The 21,334-nt window shown below is 46.4% G+C and overlaps 1 protein-coding gene across 1 annotated transcript in view; it reads left to right on the plus strand.

Moving 5' to 3' along the window:
• MYO5B (myosin VB) overlaps positions 1-21,334 on the plus strand; it is a gene marked incomplete at its 5' end in the record, with an annotated part of 99,866 nt that overhangs the window by 26,968 nt on the left and 51,564 nt on the right. Inside the window, 5 exons of the mRNA XM_038124351.1 lie at positions 1,487-1,570; positions 7,058-7,207; positions 7,816-7,913; positions 12,626-12,712; positions 21,094-21,205. Of these exons, the coding sequence (XP_037980279.1) occupies positions 1,487-1,570; positions 7,058-7,207; positions 7,816-7,913; positions 12,626-12,712; positions 21,094-21,205 (531 nt within the window). The remainder of the gene's footprint in view (positions 1-1,486; positions 1,571-7,057; positions 7,208-7,815; positions 7,914-12,625; positions 12,713-21,093; positions 21,206-21,334) is intronic.

Below are 21,334 nucleotides of genomic sequence, written 5' to 3' on the forward strand. Positions count from 1 at the left end.
ATTGGGCGTGCCCTGTCCTTCTTCTTTCTTCTTCCTAACCTCCATGATTTGGGTGATGTTGGCCCTTTTAGATTGGTTTAGAATAGAGGCTGACTGTCTAACATAGGTGATAGGGATGGGAACAGAATTGTAAATATAGTACATGTAGTTTTTAGTATAAAAGACAACACCAGCCCGGGAGGCGGGCATTGTGCCTGGGACTGACCTGCTGAACGGACCTGGGCAGACCAGACAGAAAACATTTCAGATAAGAAATACTAAACAACCTTGTGAACCAGAGCCAAAGAACTCTGACTCTTCCTCCGACTGTCGGGCTGGGACTCTCAGGGTCACTCTAACAGCAGAGAACCCGGGAGACAGCCCCGTGAGCTGCCCCTTGGTGCCTGGAGGGTGGTGGTCATGGCTCAGGTGCTCAAATCTGGATCAGCCCCCTGGGCTTCAGCCTGCCAGCTCTGGCTCTGAGCTGTGAGTTGTGGATTCTCCAGGAGAGAAAAATCCTCTTTCCCAAAGCTGCGGTGAAATGGGTTTCTGTAAAGGCAGCTTGGCAGAAAATGTGTTTGTGTTAGAAGAGCAGGAGCGGTGAGTGCCAGCAAGGCACAGTGCAGGGAGGAGGCGAGAGGTGATCCCAGGCAGATCCCACTTTTGTGAGGGAGAAGATACCAACTGTGGCACTAAACTAAACCAAATATCAGTGCCCGGTGCTTGGGGGTCTTGGCCACGGGCTCCAGCTTCACTGAAGCCCTGATGTGACAGATGTTACAGTAAACAGTAACCTCAAAAGCTTGAAGTTACCCCAAACACATATTTATTAGGAAAAAATTAAAAAGATAGACCCAGGGATCTTTTTAAGATGCGTCTGAAGAACTGGACAACATCCAGGTGCTGTGATGCCCTACAGGTGCTACTCCTAACCAGGTTTGCCCTGGATGCCAGAGGCACTCACCGTGGCAAAGGTTGGTACTCCCCTTTCCTTAGGCAGCAGGTTTTGCATATGAATCCTTCACAAACAATATTTCTTAGCAAGTTTTTCTTTTTATAAATATGAAGAAAAGAAAAATTTTCTTCTGTTTTCTCTAATTTATTTTGATTTTTTTTTGTAATTCCTTTGCATTCCACCCCTCTGCAGTTTCAAAACCCAAGAGACTACAAGAGGCTTAGGCAGGGCATATTTTGAGGTTTATTGATTAACTTTGAAGGAGTTGAGGAGTGAACAAAAGAGCGTGTAGAGTTACTGATGATCCTTGCATTTTTTACTCCTGATTTCCAAACACAGCAATTTAATGACTAGGAAACAATCTGGGTTTGCAGTAAGGATTTTGCTTTCACCCAGATTCACTTTGATAAAAAGTGACCTTTAAATTCCAGTTATTCCTTTCCCCTCTCAGGGTTTTGGGGTGAGCTCCCGACGGCAGGGGAGTGGTGGCAGCACCTTGTCCCAGTGTGTTGGAATTGTCCCTCTGAACTTCTTCCCTTTGTGTCCTGGCAGGTGGAGTACCAGAGCGAGGGGTTTCTGGAGAAGAACAGGGACACTGTGTATGAGGAGCAGATCAACATCCTGAAAGCCAGCAAGGTAAAAAGAGCAGTGGGTCAGGGCAGCTGCCCAGGCTGGAGCTGAGCTGAGCGTCCCTGTGCCACGCCAGGCTCAGGGTGTGAACGTGCAGCCACTGACAGCCACCTAAGAGCCAAACCAGTGGGGTGTGGAGCAGGAGAAAGTGGGGAGAGGAGGGTGCCCGGGGTTACAGTCGCAGCCATGTGTGGATGTGGGTGGTTGTCTGCCTTCCTTCACCCTGGTGTTGGTGTCCTGTCAGGATGTATCGCAGAAGTAGTTTCCAAACCTGCTGATCCTCTTCTTGTTTTGGTCACCAAGGGTCAAACTTAGGAACAGGTAGTTTTTGGGCACTGCAAATCCCACTTAGCTCTAGCTTGCAGCTCCCCACCCATCAACCAATCACCCATCACCCACAGAATCACAGGATGATTTGGGCTGGAAGAGAATTTAGGGGTCATCTTGTTCCAGCCCCCTGCCATGGGACACCTTCCACTAGACCAGGTTGGTCAAAAGCACAGGGATCTGGGGTTAAAAGCCACTGTCACCAGCATAGCTTGTACATTGTGAGTAGCCTTGCTGGTCCTATCCCCCTCCTGTGTGAAAATAGCTGTTCCTCTTAGCAATAATCCATCACACTTATCCCTGTGACTTCTAATTACTTCAATAATTGCCGTGCAAAAACTGGAGTTAATACGTAATGCTGGAAAGGTAACATGAACTCTGAGACACTCCAGCTGCTGTGGAGCTGTTTTGCACCACTGCCAGTGTTAAAAATTAACAGACACTAATGATCACTCTTGGTGTCACTTGTCTTTGACAAGGTTTTGTGCCGTGTACCTTCCCTCTCCCGAGTGTTGTACAAACAACCTGTCAACATCTCACTGCACCAAGCGCCAGCAGGGGTGTATTGACTGGCTTTGAATGCCACGTCTCCTGGTAAAGGCTTTTTTTGGCTCCTGCTGTATATAGAATTTCCTGTGGCTGTGGATTTGGTGGGATGTTGGAAGCAGAAGAGCTGTGGGGCTCTGAAGGCTTTGGAGTGGGTGATGCCTGCAGTAAATGAGCATTTGACAGCGGGCTCCAAGCCGGAGATTTTACAGTTTTCAATATGAATTGAGTAGGTTTTACATTGGCTTCCAGTACCATGCTCCTGCTCTCTGTGGGCATTTGGGAAGGTTGGGTTAAAAGTGCCAATAGCGCAGACAGCTAAGGAATTTCAGATCCTTGCTGTTTTAAAACCAGACCAAAAGTTCTTCCCTGCAGCCTTGAGTCTTTCATTGTCAATTAATGAGCGGAGGCTTTAAATAACCTCTTCTCTCCCAGGGGCAGTTTTATTAAGCAGTTAGTGTGAAAATGCAGCCCTGCAAAGCCCATCCAACCAGCAGCCAAAATCCAGGTCTGTGACTCTGGGGCTCCATTGCTGCTCCAAACCTGGAGTGTGGCTTAGGGAAGGAGTGCATCTGCTTTCCTCCACACCATTTCAAAGACTTCCACAGCGTAGGCCAGCATGTTAAGGTGTTCGTTTGTTGTTTTGGGTTTTTTTGCTTTCTTTTGTGTCACTGTAGGACACGAAATGACGACACGGACACTGCTGCTCTCCAGGTGAACAAAAAAGAGGGAAGTTTATTTTCTGACTCCAACATTTATCGTTTTCCAAAAGTGACAGTGGATTGGAGGGTGACAGTGCCACCTCTCCAATGACACTGGACAGACCAAGAGTCCATCAATTCTCTCCTCCTCCATGAAAGAATGCAAACAATAAATTATTTACAGAATTGTGTGTGAGAAAGTTTGCTACAAGAATGCAAACATCAGAAGGCTTAGCAAGATCTTAAAAACTCAGGGTGACAGTTTTGGGGTTTTTTGTTGGTTTTTTTTTACATTGCAAATTTTGAAGGGCCCCTGCATGTTGCAAGCAAAAGTGTGTCATATTCAGACTTCTCTTTGTGACACCCTTGGGTGTGCTGCTGGCTGTGACCTTCTAAATGCCACCCTGAATAAGGAGTGGGATGAAGGGAGGTGGAGGAAACATTATTTTTAGGATGAGTTTGTTCCTGTCAAAGTTGGAACAGATGAGAATGGGAAATTATTTAAGTGTTGTCAGTGGCTTGGCCTGTTTCACAGCAAGGAATTCATGTGAAGATGGCAAGATGAGCAATTTTCTCATCCATGGGAGTAGTTGTGAAATTAATAACCGTGAAGCTGGGCTTTAATAATACCCAAATCAAGAGCTCTGCATGTTCAGGAAGCTTCCCAGGGAAAAAATGGGCATGATTAGAGCTCATTAGAAATGCCAGGTAACCTCCAGGAATAGTTGATGCTGTATGATTAATTATTTAGCCAGTGCTGAACTTGCTGGTGGAGTCACTGCTGCAGAACTGGCAGTATCTGATAAGGATTTCTGTTTGACTGTTTGGTGTAGAGGAGAGATTGTAACTCATTGGAGTAGTGTGGTGTAGAGTGGTGGAGACCCTGGAAATTGTTCCCTAAAAACACAGATATAAAATAAAAGCTCTCTTCTCATATATAGGGACCACAATATAATATCAGAGCAGGCTGGACTTCTGTTTAACAGCTGGGTTGGAGGGGATCTCAAATCCCATGCCTTGCCCCTTCCACTATCCCAGGTTGCTCCAAGCCCTGTCCAGTGTGACCTTGGATACTTCCAGGGATGGGGCAGCCACAGCTGCCCTGACCCAGCCCAAAACACCATGAAATACACTTGGGTCTGAGAGCCTTTGGGAGAAAGTTTGTTGAATTTCTGCCTTGAAGCCATTCCCCTAACAACATGGGAGCTGTGGTTTTTATCAGCCTGTGCTGATCCCGTGCTGGTCCGTAAGAAGAGCAGCAGGAGCATTGTCACATTCCTCTCCCAAATCCTTCAACACCTGATGATCTGCTCTTGCTGCCCCTGACCCCTGTTTGCCAGCAGAATGTTACCCTGGTAGTTTTACCTCTTGCCTGCCATTTGCCCTCCAGGGCTATAAACAACCAAAATGAGTTTTGTTTTGCTGTAAAAGGCAACCTGGTCTCTCTGAAACAGCAAAAGCAGCAGTGTCAGTACTGACTCTGCTACCCAAAGGTGTAAATTTGACTGAAGCTCAGATTTGTGCTGCAGAGGGCTGTGCTGCGAGGACTTTGTCCTGTCCTCAGCATCATTGGTCAAATACTGGAGTCATCTGCCCAGGGAGGTGGTGGAGTCACCATCCCTGGATGTGTTTAAAAACAGCCTGGATGTGGCACTGGGTGCCATGATCTGGTTGAGGTGTTGGAACATGGGTTGGACTCGATGATCTTAAAGGTCTCTTCCAACCCAGAAATTCTGGGATTCTGTGATTCTGTGATCAGGCTGGCACACAGCATTCCCTGCACTCTTCTTTGCATTCCCACTAAAGCAGCACAGAGGGCAAGGGGGAGCACTGAGTTTAACACAGCAAGGACCTGGGCACCTCCCTGTCAGCAAGTCATGGCTGATGAAGCACTCCCACCAAGGCAGAACTGCTTTCTGCTAATTAGAATGCAATTACTGCCATCAACAAGATGGTGAAAGAGACTTTATAAAGCATTTAATTAATTCTGTGAGCACTGGTCAGCTAAAACAGTTGAGAGCTGATGTTCTTTGAATTAAGGGAAATGATGTGAATCTGATGGAAAGCATACGGGCATGCTGTGAAGGTATTATTTTCCAGTTCTCTGTAATTACAAATAAGGCACCAATGGTTTTGACCCTGCCAGCTGGGGAGGAGGGATCTGTCCCTCTTGCTTATGCCACAGAACCTGTGGAATGGCTCCTGCTAGAGATGGTCCCAGTTCCACCAGGTTTGCATCATGCAAGCTGAGAGCGTGGCTCTGAGAGCCTTCTCCAGCACTCGTTCAGGAACAAGCATTGCTGTTATTAATTCCAAATGGATGGGGGGATCAGTGGCACTCCCAGCTGTGTTGAGAAGATATTTTGAAACCCAGAATTACGTGCAGAGGTTTTACCACATTGTCAGGTGTGAGGCAGTAATGCAGAGCCTGTGTTGGGTATCTTCATCAAAACGTGTGCCATCCATGCCTCCTGTGCTTGCAGGAGCCAGAGCATCCCAGATGGTGATGTGTCATCCACAACAACTGTCAGGATGTCCTTTTTTTAGGGATAGGGGGTCAGGTGAAGAAGGAGAGAGCCTTTATTGTGGTAGGAGTTGAGTGAGCTGCAGAGATAGCAGTGAAAGCTGAGTGTGAAGCAGATCCTTAGCTGGCGCTGTTGTGGAGCCTGCAAGAAATTTGCTCATGTAATGCAAATAATTTCCTTCCCACAGTGGTGTTGAGGCTGCAGTCCTAATAAGCTGTGAGAACATCCCACAGGACAGGGCTGGAAGTGTTCCTGTCTCAGCCCAGGGATGTGGCAGAGAGCCAGGCAGCCCTTCATGGCACAGGGCTGTCTGTTTATGTCTAAAAAGTGGTAAACCACAGCACTCTTCCTGGGATCTTAAATGGAAATACAACCAGGCTGGGCTTTTGGAGGAGCCTGAGGTGGGGGCAAGAGTGCTAGGCAGCTGGCACTGCCTTGTGCTGGTGGTTTTGGGGTGGATGTGTTGAGCATGGTGTGCCATGGATGTGGGGAATGTGGTTCTCTCCCTCAGGTGCTCCAGCCTCCGTGCTGCTGGGAGGCATCGTGGGTGCTTTGGCAGTGTCACTGGGCAGGAACCCAGCTCACTTGGTGATACATGACATCCCACCTGCTGACAGAGAGGGTTTTTTTACATTTAAGGATTTCCCCTTTGAATGTAAGTGCAGCTGTGGCACTAGCCAGTGTGGGTGTGTAGATGGATTCAAGAAGTGAAAATTCAACAGCCTTGCTAACCAGACCAGATTTATGGTGGCTTACTTAATATTCAGGTACCCCAGCCTAACGTAAATCTGAATATCCTGCTTCCTAAATAATAACAATAATAATAATAAAGGCATTAACTGCCTTTGCCAGCTCATCTGTTGTTTTTGAAGTGGAAATGTTGCTGCTGGCTGGCCAGAAATCCCAGGCTTAGGAATCTGTCGAGCTAGATGTGGTGCTTCCAGGGTTGTGGGATGGTGGTGCTGCCCTGAGAGGTGGGTCATTAGGGAGGAAGTGATTGTGTCCCTTAATTTTTTGAAAAGCTAGGGTGCCTCTTGGGGCTGTGGTGGGGCAGGGCTGGTTAAACCCCTAGAAGCAAAGCCTTGGGAGCAAGACTCACTCCTGTTCAGGAGGTTTTGTGCCTTGGCAAGACTTCAGCAATCCAGCCTCTTTTTCTTTTTAGGCTAGTTTGATTTAATGTGCACGTTTCAAGGTTTCATGACCTGCCGCACAGGATGGTCAGCTGAACTGCTGACGTGGTTTATGTAGACAACTCCTCTTGCTTTCACTTTCTTGCCCCTTTTTCCCCTTCCAGGTTTAGGATGGGTGCGAAATGACCTGAGCAATGGCAGCTGGGTGGGTTCATTCCCCAGCGAGCAGGACCAGAGGTGCTCAAGTGTTGCCTTTTGTTTCAGTACCAGATGGTAGCAGACTTATTCCAGGAGGAGAAGGACGCCGTGCCCGCCTCTGCCGTGCCAAAGAGAACACCCCGGATCAACGTGCGCTCTGCCAAGCCAGCCTTCAAGGCTGCCAACAAGGAGCACAGGAAAACAGTGGGACACCAGGTAATGTGAGGTCTGAGCGAGTCACTGACGGCAGAGCAATCCAGTTAACATCTTGTTGCTTCAGTTTGAAGCAGAGGTAAATAAAAAGGTGTTGGGGGTGGAAGGAGACTTTCCCATGATCTCTGTGTTCAGCTGTTGTGTTTTGGAAGACTTCTAGGGGTGTCTCTGGAATAGCAGGGTTGAATAGTCTTGGCTGGAAGCAGCTGAGACATGGTTTTGGGAGGGTGGAGGCCACTCTGGGATTCACTGGACGGTGTCCCGATGTACTGTGGAGCCTTTAAACTGAAACAGCTTCAGAAAAGGAGCATTCTCCCCCCTGTGGGCAGTCAGAAAGTTCAACAGGGGCACAGAGAGGTTGTGCTGTCTCCATCCTTGGCGATGTTTCAAAGATCCAACTGGGCAGAGTCCCAAGTTTTGCTGCTCGTGACTCTTTGAGCTGGAAGCCCTCAACCCCACAGTGTCTTCTCTGAATTTCCCCTGCCTCTGCTGGGTCCATGGGGAGGCTCACGCCGTGTCACACCCAGGGGTGGCTTGTGGCACCTGCAGGCTGGGGCTGCAGGGTCACAGCTCCTTCCTCCCTCCTCCAGACGAGTGGTTTTGTCTTTCAGTTCCGCAACTCCCTGCAGCTGCTGATGGAGACCCTGAATGCCACCACCCCCCACTACGTGCGCTGCATCAAGCCCAACGACGAGAAGCTCCCCTTCAAGTAAGTGGCCCTGCAGATGAGCAGATGGGCTCACCTTTATGGCAGCAGGGTGTGCCTTGGGCTCTTCGTCCTGCTGAAGAGCTTGCCGCCTCCTTTTAGTGTTGTTCCTGTAACTGGAAGGTCTGTGTGGGTTGCTGGAGTCACCTTTTTGGGTTTCAGCATGGGGGATTTGTGCCTCTGAAATGAAGACTGATTGGGGTTCTAATAATTCATAGATATGCTCTGCTAATACTGAGCATCCTTGCTTTGCAGTAGTAGGGTCTTCCTGACATTTTCATCTTAGATTTGCTTTGATTTAAATGATTATAGTTGCAAACAGTGAAAAGAGAAAAATGAAAAAGAAGAGATAAGTAGTAAAATGTAAAATGAACAGAAATGTCTTGGTGCTTCCAAAATAAATGTAGAAAAAGTAAAGATGTGGCTTGTGTAAACTGCAGGCAAGTGATATGCTCTGCTAATACTGAGCATCCTTGCTTTGCAGTAGTAGGGTCTTACTGACGTTTTCATCTTAGATTTGCTTTGATTTAAATGGTTATAGTTGCAAACAGTGAAAAGAGAAAGAAATGAAAAAGAAGATATAAGTAGTGGGCTTGTAAAATGAACAGAAATGTCTTGGTGCTTCCAAAATAAATGTAGAAAAAGTAAAGATGTGGCTTGTGTAAACTTCAGGCAAGTGAGCAGCTGAAGCAAAAGGCTAGTCCTGATCTTTGTAGTTCAGAGACGTATCACAGGCAGCAAACTCTGTGAGCAGGTAGTTGTTAGCCCTGTTTGACCTCTTGGTCATGGATTTGTGCCCAGTTTTCTTCCCTGTAACTCCAGGAAAGCTTGGCCATTAGTATGCAGGGACCTTACAGATGTGATGTCCTCGAAAGGCATCAAGTGCAGGTGGTGACCTTTAAGGAAGAAGGTTGTGAATGTAATCCAGCAGCAGGGAGGCATTTCCCTCCAGCTGATCTGATGCAGGCTGAGTGCTCCCAGTGAGCGCAGTGCGATTTAGGAGTGCAGAGACAGCTCCAACAGTGTCCTGGAAGGAAGGCAAAGCTTCTCTGAACAGACTCACCCTTGGTTGTGATGTGCTGGGGGAGATGTTTTCACCAGGAAGCTTCCTGGCTTGACTCTTCTGCCCCTGCAAACAGCAAAGTGAGGGGTATTAATCATTGCAAGACATTCAGAAACTGGTTTCTATTTACCTGATTCCTTAGATGAGTAGTTGGCAGCGCTGGAGAAGGCTGTCTGTGCTGGGGTCTGTGCTCCTGTGCTCTGCTGATCTGTTTCACACACCATCCTGTAGGTACTGGACGTGCTCGGGCCTTGGTCTCCTCTTGCCTTTTGCAGGGGGGTGTTCATTAAATGAAATTCAGGATTACACTGTGTGATTGACTGTTTTCTTTAGATGAAGCACAAAATTATTCTCTGACTTGCTATAGTGAGCGTGTGGTAGATGCTCTGGGTGGTGAAGTGGCTTCATCTTTCCAATGGATTTTTCCAAGACTCCATGCTCCTGCTTGGCTCTCCTTTCAGCTCATCCCTCTTCACTTCTCTGCCTTTGAACTTTCAAATTCAGTTTTTCATGTGATGCTCAGGATACAGTTAATATAGCTCCATGGATGTGCAAGCTCCTGGTTTTTAGGGGGCAGTAACTGAATGAACTCAGTTGTATCCCTAAGATATGATGGGTAGCAAGCACCAGGAGGATAATTCTGCCTGTGCCTGCTCCTAGTCCAAGTGATGGCTCTGCCCAATGTGATGCTGCTATTGATGAATGTCCAAGCTCAGGATTTTGGGAACAAATGACAGGCCAAAACAGACACAAGGATGGTTCTGGAGGAGGTTGCTTTAGGTTGTGATGATGGGGTTGCATCCTCATCCACAGAGGGTTCAGGTATCTCCTGTGGGTGGTTCTGCAAGACACTCTTCCCCCTTACCCCTCATGGATTGCTTAATTGGCATTGTCACCTGGGGGTCGTGGTCAAAGTTGGTCTTGCTGTCACCAGCTTGAGGAATTTGTATCCTTAGCCTGGCTCAAATAAAAGTCACAGAATCCCAGGGGCACTGAGGCTGGAAAAGTGCTCCAGGATCATGGAGTCCCAGCTGTGCCTGATCCCCGCTGTGTCACCAGCCCAAAGCACTGAGTGCCATGTCCAGGCCTTCCTTGGACACCTCCAGGGATGGGCACTCCAACACTTCCCTGGGCAGCCCCTGCCAAGGCCTGACCACCCTTTCCATGGGGAAATTCCTCCTGGTGTCCAACCTGAGCCTCCCTTGACCCAGAGAGCCCGACCCCCCTGGCTGTCCCCTCCTGTCAGGAGCTGTGCAGAGCCACAAGGTCCCCCCTGAGCCTCCTTTTCTCCAGCTGAGCCCCTTCCCAGCTCCCTCAGCCCCTCCTGGGGCTCCAGCCCCTTCCCCAGCTCCTGCAGCTGCTCCTTGTAGGACTTGCTCTCTTTTTTTATGTGTAAAGGTGGTATCTAGAGACACATGCTGGAAAATTCGCAGTGCTGGGAAGCATTTGTGACATGAACCATCATCAGCATTGCTCCACATTAGCACCCAAGTGTCTGTAGCATGCAGAGCACTCGGTGTTGTGTTTGTTGTTCAGTGAGAAAAGAAGTTTTCTCTTTCTAAAACATAACATTTTTCAGCTCACAAGAGCATTATGTTTTTACTCAAATGAGAAGCTTACTCTGGAGAGCAGGAAGGAGGTAATGGGAGTGCTTCAGTACTTAGAGGGGCTACCATGAGGAGAAAACCGTGCTCTCAACAGTGGTGTTTGTTGGGAGGAAGGAGCCAATGGCCCCAAATTGACATGGGATGTTCAGACTGGAGATGAGTAAACCTGGTTTTTTTCCTCCCTGAGGACAGTCTGCCAATGGAGCAGTCTGCCCAGAGAGGTGTTCATTCTCCATCTGTGGAGGTTTCTATCAGTTTTGACTGGTTAAACCCCTGGGCTATGGGTCTGCCCCCGTAGCTGCCCCAGCTTTTGAATGTAAGGGGTTGGACTGGAGAGTTCCTCAGGTCTCTCACACCCTGCATTCCTACTTCACCACTTGCCAAGAAGATAAGATCTGAAATGGGGCTGGAAAGTGTCAGGCTGCCATCCTGGGACACCTTGGCTCCACGCAGGGATGTCTGCTGCGTCTGACTGCAGGCTGGGTCTGAGGTTAATTCCTGCTGGAGAAGACTTCCAAAGAGAGATGTGCAAGGGGAATGCCTCACCTCAGGTTGTTCCTCTGTCAGTTTTTCTTTTAGATTCTGCTTTCAGGCGGGGTTTGGGATCCTTGACTTGGGTTTCCAGGCCAAAAGCAACCTGCCAGGTTGCTTCTACCTGCCATGGCAAGGAAAATAGGTTTGTAAGAAGGTGTGTTGTCCCACTTTTAAGGTCCTAATTTCAGCATTAGCCCATAGCTGGAGCTGTTGCTGACAGACGACTGCAGCCTCTTTGGTGACTGCATTTCACCCCCACTGAGCAGGGCTTTGCTGCTTTGCAGAGTTTCCCTTGGATACCAGAGAGATTGCCCTGGGATCTTCCACGACTGATGCTTACCTGTCCATCTGCCGCTCCTGTTTATTATTTATTGTTATGGAAATTGCACCCTTGTGTGTTCTTCCTTGCAGTGAGTGACAGCCCAGACTGATTTTTCACCCTGCACAGTGTTGGTGGTGTTGCAGTGAATAACTTGCTTGTAGCCTTGACAGGTCCAGGGAATTAAAAAAAGCACAGAGGGAGAAGAAGGAGACTATTTTTCATGCTGCTTTTGTACGGCAGAGAGCAGGCAGAATTATTCATGTAATCTTGACTAGCAGGTGTAAATATTTTGGGCTTTCAGAAAGGGAAAAAAACTGGCATTGTATGAGAAGCTTTGTTCTGGAAACCTCACACAGCTACGGACTTTGCATCGTGTGAGTCTGAGCTTGATGCAGGGACCTTTTCCAGTGCCTTCCAGAGCTGGAGAGCGGGAACCTCCTTGTGCATTCAGAGTCAGGGTGGAAGGAGGGAGCAGCCATGGGGAATGCAGGTACCTGGACCCACCCTCTGCCAGGATGGTCTGATCTGGGAGTGAGTTTTTGCCAGGAATTAGAGGAAGCACTCCCTGAGTATTCAGCTGGAAGTTGCCATGAGTTTTTTTGGCAAAAAATTGCTGATGGAAATGAGATGCCGGTGGTAAGGGATGATACAAGCTTTAAAGAGGAGGGCAGAAACACCTTGAATTTCCACATGGTGCCTACCTAAGTCATTAGTCTGGAACACAATCACCACTCTTCTTGGAAAACTTAGTCTAGAAACTTGTGGGATGTGTTAATTATCTGGTTTGAGTATGGAATTGAATATATCAGACTTACTTTGCTGTTGAAATTTCTGTGAATATGTGTTGCCCTGATAGCTGGTTCACCAGGCAGCTTGTGGTGGCATCGCCTGTTCCCTTCTTTATCGTGATTGTTTTGCTTTACAAAGCCAGGTAGATTCTGACTGTAGACACTAATTAATTGCAGCAGGTAGTCATTCTATCCCAAGAATACACCTGGCATTGATAGCAGGGTGGTAGCAAGGCTTCAAGCAACTTGAAAAGCAGAACCTTTGTGACATGCAGAGAAAAGGGGTGACATCTGTGCAGCCTGCTCCCAAAGCCAGGCCTGGGTTGTGCTGAGGTCTGAGAGGCAGTGGCCGTGGGCTCCCTTTCCCTGTGTGTTAATGTCTGTCCTAAATCTAATTGCAGGTTTGATCCGAAGAGAGCAGTGCAGCAGCTGAGAGCCTGTGGAGTGCTGGAGACCATCCGGATCAGTGCAGCTGGCTTCCCATCCAGGTGCTGGGCTGGGAATTCCCTGGGGTTGTGCTGCCTCTGTCATTTGCCCAGCAGGTTCATTGTACCCAAGGCCAGGCTGGACAGGGCTTGCAGCACCCTGGGACAGTGGAAGGTGTCCCTGCCCATGGCTGGGAATGGGACTGGGTGAGCTTTAAAAACCCTTCCAGACCAAACCCTTCTGGGATTATCTAAGGTGAGGGAGGAAGAAGAAAACACTTGTGTTCCCAGGACAGTGTTTATTTAGGTTTGCTTATATCCAGGATAGATTTTCTGCTTTTTTGTATATTTTTTTTGTTTCATTTTGCCAAACTCCTGTTACGTCCTGGGCTCCTTAAGTGCAAGAGATTCATTGTCAGGCAAAGAGCTGCAAAGTGGGCATGACAGAGAGTGTGTTGTGCTGTGTCCAGTGTTCCAGCTGGTGCTCTCAGTTTGATCCTGGGAGGTAATTTGCTCTCATGAAACCTTTGAAAAAGCTGATGACAAAGGAATCCAGCTTGGATGATGTACCTAGGTGGACATCAAGTAACAGAAAAACAGCTCTGGAAGCAAGCACTGCCCTAAAGCACTTCTTCTCTGTTTGCCTGAAGCCCCTTCCCCTGTTCAATTTGATTTTCTTTGTGGTTTTGGGGGGTTTTTTTGTTTGTTTGTTTTTGGTTTTGTTTTTGTTTTTTTCCCTGGCTTCAGACATCTGCTGCAATTCTCATTTCAGCCAAAAAGAAAAAATCTGATTCAACTTTCAGAGAAAGAAAATAAGGGTTGTAAATTATTGTTGTAGACTTACACAGAGCACATCCAGAGCATCCTAGGCTTCAAACTCTTGCATCATAAAAAGGAGGGTTATGTGTGCTCCTGCTGATAGAGATATAAAATTCAAAAGAGGTTTTTAAGGCCTAATAAATCAGGAAACATAGACTATAGATAAGTCCTGAAGATGGCAAGGGCAAATAATTCTAAAAATGCATCAATTTCATTTTAGTGCCAAGCAGCTTTGTGTTAATGTCAGCAAAGCCATCAGCCTTTTTTATATGGAACAAAGAAGTTATAAATATGCTCAGTGAAGTGTTGGCTAAGTGTGATGTGGAGCACCATGAGAAACTCCCTGTCCCACATTTTGGGCAGGAGCGTGCTGCTCTCACCTCCTGAAAAGCTGCAGGGGGGTTCTGGCAGCCAAGGACAGGTTGAGGTGGCTCTGCTGCCCTTCACCTCTGTTGGCCAGTGACCTCTGTGGGCAGGCCATGACTGGTCACGGGGCTCTGCCTGACCAGCTGAGTCCAGCAGCTTAAGGAGGAAGAAGGGAAAACAGAAGAGGGAGAAGAAGAAAACTCTCCTGGAACCCAATTTCTCTCTCTGCTCTGCCAGTGTGGGAGGGTGCAGATCTGGGACCTCACGTTGGGAGTCTGACCCTGTTAGAAGACCCAGCATCACCTTTGGCTCTCATCTCTGGAGTCTTGAGGGCTTCTGTGGGAGCAGCCAGTAAAAAGCTGCTGCTTCGTTACATGATTCCTAAGCCATGGTGGGAAATCAAAAATTCCAGCCCATGGGTTGTCTTTTATTACCATCTTTGTTGCCAGACCAAACCCATCAGTCCTCTTGTAGTAAAAGCCCTGAAACAATGAAAAATGTGGGGTTTTTTTTTCACATGGAAAAGGCCAGAGAAATGCAGTTCTTTTCTCTCCAAGCAGGCAGTCACACTGCCCAGTGCAGTCTGGGCCCTGGCTCTGCCGTGGTGGGACCTGAGAGAGTTTTAGGGAGCTCTGGCCTGAGCGTTGTGTGTTTTATGAGGTTTGCTACTGGTCTTATTATGGATGCACAGATGCCTTGTTCCACTCCATTCATAATTATCCTACAGATTTGTAGCATTTTTTCCATTTCTGCTCACTTAACTGCAGTTAATACTCCACAGCGCTAAAATCAATGTGAAATCAGTAACTGGGGAGGGGGAGCAGAGGGGAGAAACCACTGCAGCACCTGGACACCAGCCAGGGTCTATTGACAGCGAGGAATTGACCAGTGCAAGGGCCTCTCCACCCTGACAAACTGAAAAGTGATGCTCTCAGCTCTGTTTGCACGCTTTTGGTTATGAGATCTTTTCCCAGGACGCTAAGAATACAGAACTGTTCCATCACTGCAACTTGTCAGCTCTTGCTCTTCCTCCAGGGACAAAAAAAAGGGTGCAAAAAGCAATTTCAGCCTTTCAGAGTGACCTTCCCCAAAGTTTGTGACTCTTGAAGGACAGATCTTTGTGTATTTTAGTATTTCTAGGATATAATTGTATGTAGGAACAGCTCTGCACCAAATAGAATACTCACTTTGGGCTCCAGTAGTTCTTTACCTTCCTTACTCAGAAAATTCCAATCTTGAAAATCCAGGCCCAGGAGCTGGATGATGTCATTGAAAGATTGTTAATAATCTGTGTATTTAAATTGATTTTATAGACCATCTCGGGAAAAGATGCTTCCACAGGATCTTGTTTTGTAGGAAAATTAACAGACTTAAGTTCTTTCTGCAGTTTTACATGTGATCTCTCTGAGTTTTCATCACAGTGAGCATTATTATTCCTCTATATTTCCTTATATTTTGAGACAAATGGAGTTTATATTGATTAGGGATAAAACCAAAAAGGAGAGTCATTGCTTTAAATTCAAACCTCTTGTGAAGGCTCTAAATTTGGAATACTTTAAAATAATAACAGAAAACTTGATCTGCATGACTTTTGCTTTGCTTGGGTGTAAGCAATTTACCCATAAAGCAACAGGGAATTTCCAGATTTGTTCATCTCAATGTAAGTTTTATCCAGAAACAACAGAAAAACTCTTGTTTTCATCCTGTAATGTTCGCCTCTGAATATATTCCAGCATAGTGTCACTAGAGTAACTTTCTGGTTTTGAGTCAGAGATCTCTGGATAAATCCACCCGCTGCTGAAGAGTTCAGTGTTTTGAGTCCTTAATAACTTTTTTACCTCTAAAAAAAAAAGAAATAATTTTTAATACAAGTGGTAGTTGTTCGAGCTGTGTAAATCTCAGAAATCTGAAGCCTGGGGCTCCCCACTTAGGGTGTTCCTGGGTTTATTTCACCATTTCCATGGTAGGCTGCGCTCTGGCTGTGTCTGAACTAAATTGAAAATGTATCATTTGCTTTGAAATGTTACTCAGCAGTTAAGAAATCTGTATCTGTTAGCATGTGCATAAATGACTGTGATGAATGGAGTGTCTGAGGTGTGTAGGTAGTAAATCTATCATCATCTTCCCTGGGTAAAGCGTGGAAGATGTCTCTGTGCTGTAAAACCATTCATCTTCCTTACAGAAACTGGCTGCACGGAGATGAATCGGTAGAGAACTAATTGGTGCAGATCTCCATGAACAGCAAAATAACTCTTTAAAACAAGTTTTTTAAATTGGTTCTATCAAAACTGTACTTTTTTTCTTTTTTCCCCTGCTGGTTATGGTGGTTTCCAGTCAGTGGTCCAGCAGCAGTGGTCTCCCACCGTGCCGTCACTCTGAATAACCTCATCACTGCAGTTCTCTCTGAATTAGCCTCCTTGTAGTTATGTATTTATAGTTGAAGTATCCTTGGCATTTGGCTGCTTCCTCTGGTCGCTGGAGCTCACTGTCAGATTCAGCATTTTTGTATCAATTCAGTTCGAAATCCCAGCTGCTAAACTCTATAAATATTAAACATTTATAATTGAAAACTATCATGGACATCCTTGGATATATAAGTTTTTTTATAGAATGTGCCTTTAGCTGTCTGGCTGTCATTTCAGGATAACAAGACCTATAAACTGCTTCAGCTACCAACAGTTCTGTTTGCCCACACCCAACAAAGGTGTAATATGTAAATGGAGGGGCTTCCCCCCTCGTTTTTCCCTTTGAATATATTCCAGCTAATTTCAAGCCAGGCCAGCCTGCATGTTTTAGAGCTAATTGAAAGGCAAATCTGTTCCGCTGCAGTAAACAAGGCTAGAGAAATTTTCTCCCTGAACTGCAGCTTCTAAAATAATTTCATGTCAAATCTTGGCTCCGAGATTGAATCTGCACCCTTCCAGTCATGTTCTGACTCCTCTGGAAAGAGCAATATCATCCAGCTCCTTCCTGCTTAATATATTGACCCCTTCAGGGGAGGGTGCCTTGTGGTGCTGCCAGGATTTCTTACACAAAACTGAGTTTGCTCAGCACCCAGGATGGCCTTGGGTGAATTTGTTTACTCTGGGTGGAAACATTTCACGTTCAGTTATTTTAGGGTACCATAAGAAACCACATTATGGTTAAGAGTTTGAAGCTTTTTTGTCCTATTACACTGCTTTCAGCTGTTCACTCAGTGCAGCTGGCATAACATTGCTGAAACAATGGGCTGTGGGTATTTTGGGCAGTTGTTGACTGCTTGGAAAGATGCTTTTTGGAAGCTTCCTTAGAATGTCAACCCCAGTTTCCTACCCACGCTCTCCCTTCAATTTGACATTGTAATAAATGCAGCTGGCTCTGCTCAGGTTCATAACCCCCTGATTTTGGACAGGAGCAGCCCCTTTGCTTTGCACCTGGCTGCATTTATGTGTAAAACATCCAAATCTGGTTGGCCAAACTACAAAAAAAAGATCACTTCATCTGTGGTGTGTGCTACATCTTATTCCCTCTGTTTCCTGTGGGTGACAAAGACTTTGCTGGGACAAACAAGTCTCAGGCTCTCAGCCAACCATCCTCCTTGCTGCTTGAGCCCAAGGAGGGTTTTTTCCACAGGCATAAGTTATTTTCCTGCATCCTTCCCTTCCCTTTATTGCCTTTTCCCCTTAGTGACCTGTGCTGACATCAAAGCAAAATTCAGCTGTTTGAGGTTGTCTTGATCTCAGTTTGAGTAGCATCTGCCCAGTCCTTTGTGCTTCCTTCTTCCTGTTTCTCAGTTGTGCAGGTATGAAAATCCCCTGTTTCCATTCTCTTTTCTCTGCATCACTTATCTGGATCTCAAAACTTGATAATAATAATATGGAGCTGTATTTATTTAGCGTCCCTTGGTGGTTTCCAGCCCCCAGCGCTGAGGCTTGCCCATTCTGTGTGTTGTGTGGCAGCATACCAAGCACCTGAAGTCTGTTTTTTATTTGATACCTGTCCACAAGTTGAACTGAGGTGTACCCTTCCCATAGTCTTTCCTGGCCTGCTAAGCTGTGGGGTAACATAGCACATCCTTTGTCTCCTGCTGGGAGTCAGTGTGTGGTTTGGTGAGTAAGAATTAATTTTCTTTTTTTGTTTAATGTTATTTTTTTCTTTTTCCCTTTTAAAATGAAGGTATTGTACCTAAAAAAATATGTATGTGCAGAAAAAAATAATTTTAAAAGTGTATGTACAGCAAAGCACTGAGCTTCAGTATTTCTGCACTGGAGAAATCTCCCTTGCAGGGCTGGGGGATCATGTTTGTTTCTCTCCCAGCACATAGTTGTAAGGAAATTTTATACAGCTTTGAGCCTCGAGTGGTTCAATGAGGCATGTTACATTAAACCTGAGTGCTTTAATTGTTCCTTTCTCCAGGGAGGATTCTGTAGCAACACCTATGAATCCCTGCAGCTTTCTTTTGCTGGTGAACTGGGATGGCAAATATCCCAGTGAAGCTCCTGATGGGCTGGCTGAGCCCTGCTGTGGCACAGATTTTGTCTGGATGCCCCATGGACAGTAATACAGGAGCAGTGTGGTGTCAGGGCTGTCCATCCCCTGATAAATCAGAGAGAGGTGAGAGCACGAGTGAGGCAGTTCTGTGCCCTGGGGCTCAGCGTGGGGCTGTAAACCTCTGGGATATGGGGCTGTCCTGTAAACACCTTGGCAGAAACCAGGGGGTGTATTCCCTGACTCTTCCAATGTCTCATGTGAGACTTACTCCTGAAAAGTGAGTCATCTTTATTAAGGATGGACGTGGAAAATAAATTTTTTCCGCTTTGGGAAATGAGAATGACAGGCTCTGCTGGAAGACCCACTGTGCAGTGACCTATGATCTATTTTTAGGGAATTCCTGCAGGTGTCTGACTCTTGTTTGTGAGCAGCTGTGGGATCTCCATCTTTCTGCCCAGCTTGGACCTGTGCCCTGAGTTTCATGTTCTGCTTCTTCACCATCTGCTCTTAGCTGGAAGAGCCTGGGTAGCGCCTGCAGGGTGATATTTTTTCCCTCCAGATATCAGCAGTTAATAATGCCAGTGCCTGAGCTGACTCTGGCAGGTTAATGGGAATACTCCCTCTTTCTCTCTTTTCCCCTCCCAAGCTTTCCCTGGCTTGAGCAGTACCCGAGCCAGCCTCGTGTGCTTGGCTGGGTGCCTCGGGCTCTGCATGCTCTGCTTCTCCTCTCAGGTTTGATTTGGAGCTGTGCAAACCCTGGGCGTGCTTAAAATGAAAAAGGGTTTTATTTGCACAATGCAAAATGGGAAATGAAATTAAAAATAAAACAGAGGCACTGGGATAGCAAAGAGAAGGCAAGTTTAAGTTAAACCTTACAGGACACAAGCTTGTAGTCTTGCATAATCTTTGTGTTCAGCTTTCACCCCAGAGGGAGCTCCCCATAGCTGACATCTTAGTTTTTTTAGAGGTAATCCAGTAGTTTTGGTTATTTGAGGTGGGTAGCCTTAGCTGCCTGGCCTCATGGAGACAGAGATTGAATCAGCACTAAGTCTGGCTGTTCCAGAACCAATCTGAGCATTCTGAGCATGGGAAATCCTTTCATCACAGTTGCCCTCATGCTTCTGCCCCCACGAGCTCCCCATTTTACCTTTGGCTTTAGGCGCAGTCCTAAGGGTATTCTGGTTTTTGCCAGTCCCATTAATCTTTACTCGTTGTGTCCTGGGTGCTGTGTGTCCATGCAGAAGTTACACGTGGTTTACCAATCCGCCTTTGTCCCCCACTTGCTCTCTTCATTCCCTTTGCAAACATTGTGCTCTTTTACTCTACTGTTGTACTCTTTACTGTACTCTTTTCAATGAAAAAAAGCATTGCCTTTCCTCCCCTTTTCTGAAGTGACACAAAACTCTGTTGGCTGTGTGTTTTGAAATCAGCAATATGCCTGTCTCAGCAAATACTTGCTTGAACACTTGAAAGCTTCCAGCCTTCAAGGTGTTTCATGAGAGATACCAGCAGCTGGAGTAGATGATTGTGCAGGTCCCTTCCAACTGAAATGTTTTGTTTCATGATGTATTTTGGTAGAGCTGGCAGCTGTGACTGCTCAGGTGGTCTCGCTCAGCCTCACCACTGCAAACCAGCCACGACCTGTCACAAGCAATGCTCTGTTTATTTTCCCTCCCACACTCTTAATCCCTGGAAGTGTAAAAATAGGAAGAATTTGGTGCAGTAATGCATAAAGTTAAGGTATGCGTGGGGCTTGTGGGTGAAGAGGAGGTTTCTGTATGGCAGCTCTTCACAGTTTGTTCTCGTCCTGGTTGCCAGAGCATCCCTGCAGGTAAGGATCAGGCTCACAGGTGGTTTTGTTGAGCGAGGGCAGAAATCAAATCCTCTGCAACTCTCTCCAGTCTCCCTTTGATGTTTGTTATGCGTATTTTGTTGAAATATCAATGATCATTCTGGACATTGCTGGAAAAGTTTAGTGTTAATTAAAATCTCAGGTTTTGAGGGGTTTATAACTCACTGTGTTAATTTAGAGAAGGCTGAAACTTGGCAGATGCTTAAGCAATTTCAGGATCGCAGACTGCAGGCTCTACATCTATCACCAGCAGCAGGAGATTATATTTCTAGCAGCAGGGTACAGTGCTCTAATTCCTTCAATTAGCAATGCCTGTTTGGAGGCTTTGCTGCTGGAGACACCGAGGCATCTTCCAAGGGGCTGCTTTGTCTTTCCAGAGCCAAAAGATTTTGTGTTTGTTTGAAGGGTGTCAGTCACAGACTTCAAGATCGAGCAATTAGGGAGTTGATTGAAATTAGTATTCAGCAGAGTTTGGGAACACAAAAACCAAATAATACCTATTTGAGTAATTCTCTACAACTTTATCAAGATTGCTGTTTAATTTTTTTATTTTTGGGCAATCAAAATTTGCCCAATTTTGGATCTTTGGAGATCCATGATTTCTCCAAAGTTAGCTTCTCCTTTCTGATGGGAACAGCATTGTTGCATTTGAATGGTAAAGAGCAGCAGATTGGGAAGCATATCAGGGGTGAAAACATGGTGATGTGATCTGTGGCCTTTCTGTTCCAGGCTAGAAAGACCACATGGTCATTCAGTGTCTGAGACTTGGGGCCAGGCTGGGGCTGAGTAGCTCCTTTTGGAGCTGGTCCATGCTGAGGGCAGTGGTGAGAAATCCCTTGAAATATTTCACACTTTGGCTCATCTACGACTTCAAGCATTTATTTTAGTGAAACAGTGCCCAGCATGCAGACTAACCCAGTGTGTGCTTTGCTTTCAGGTGGTCCTACTCTGACTTTTTCAATAGGTACCGTGTGCTTATGAACAAGAGAGACCTCTCTAAGAACGACACGAAGCAGATCTGTCAGACCCTGCTGGAAGACCTCATTAAGGTGAGCTGGGACCAGATCTTTGTCACTGATGCTGAAAGCACAGAACTCATGGCTTTAATGTGGTCTGAAATTGCTCCAGCTTCACCTGCTGCAGGTGCAGGTGCTTCTCCAACCCAGGCAGCCTGGGAG

Source organism: Motacilla alba, chromosome Z (genome assembly GCF_015832195.1).
Source record: "Motacilla alba alba isolate MOTALB_02 chromosome Z, Motacilla_alba_V1.0_pri, whole genome shotgun sequence".
NCBI classification, from domain to species: Eukaryota; Metazoa; Chordata; class Aves; order Passeriformes; family Motacillidae; genus Motacilla; species Motacilla alba.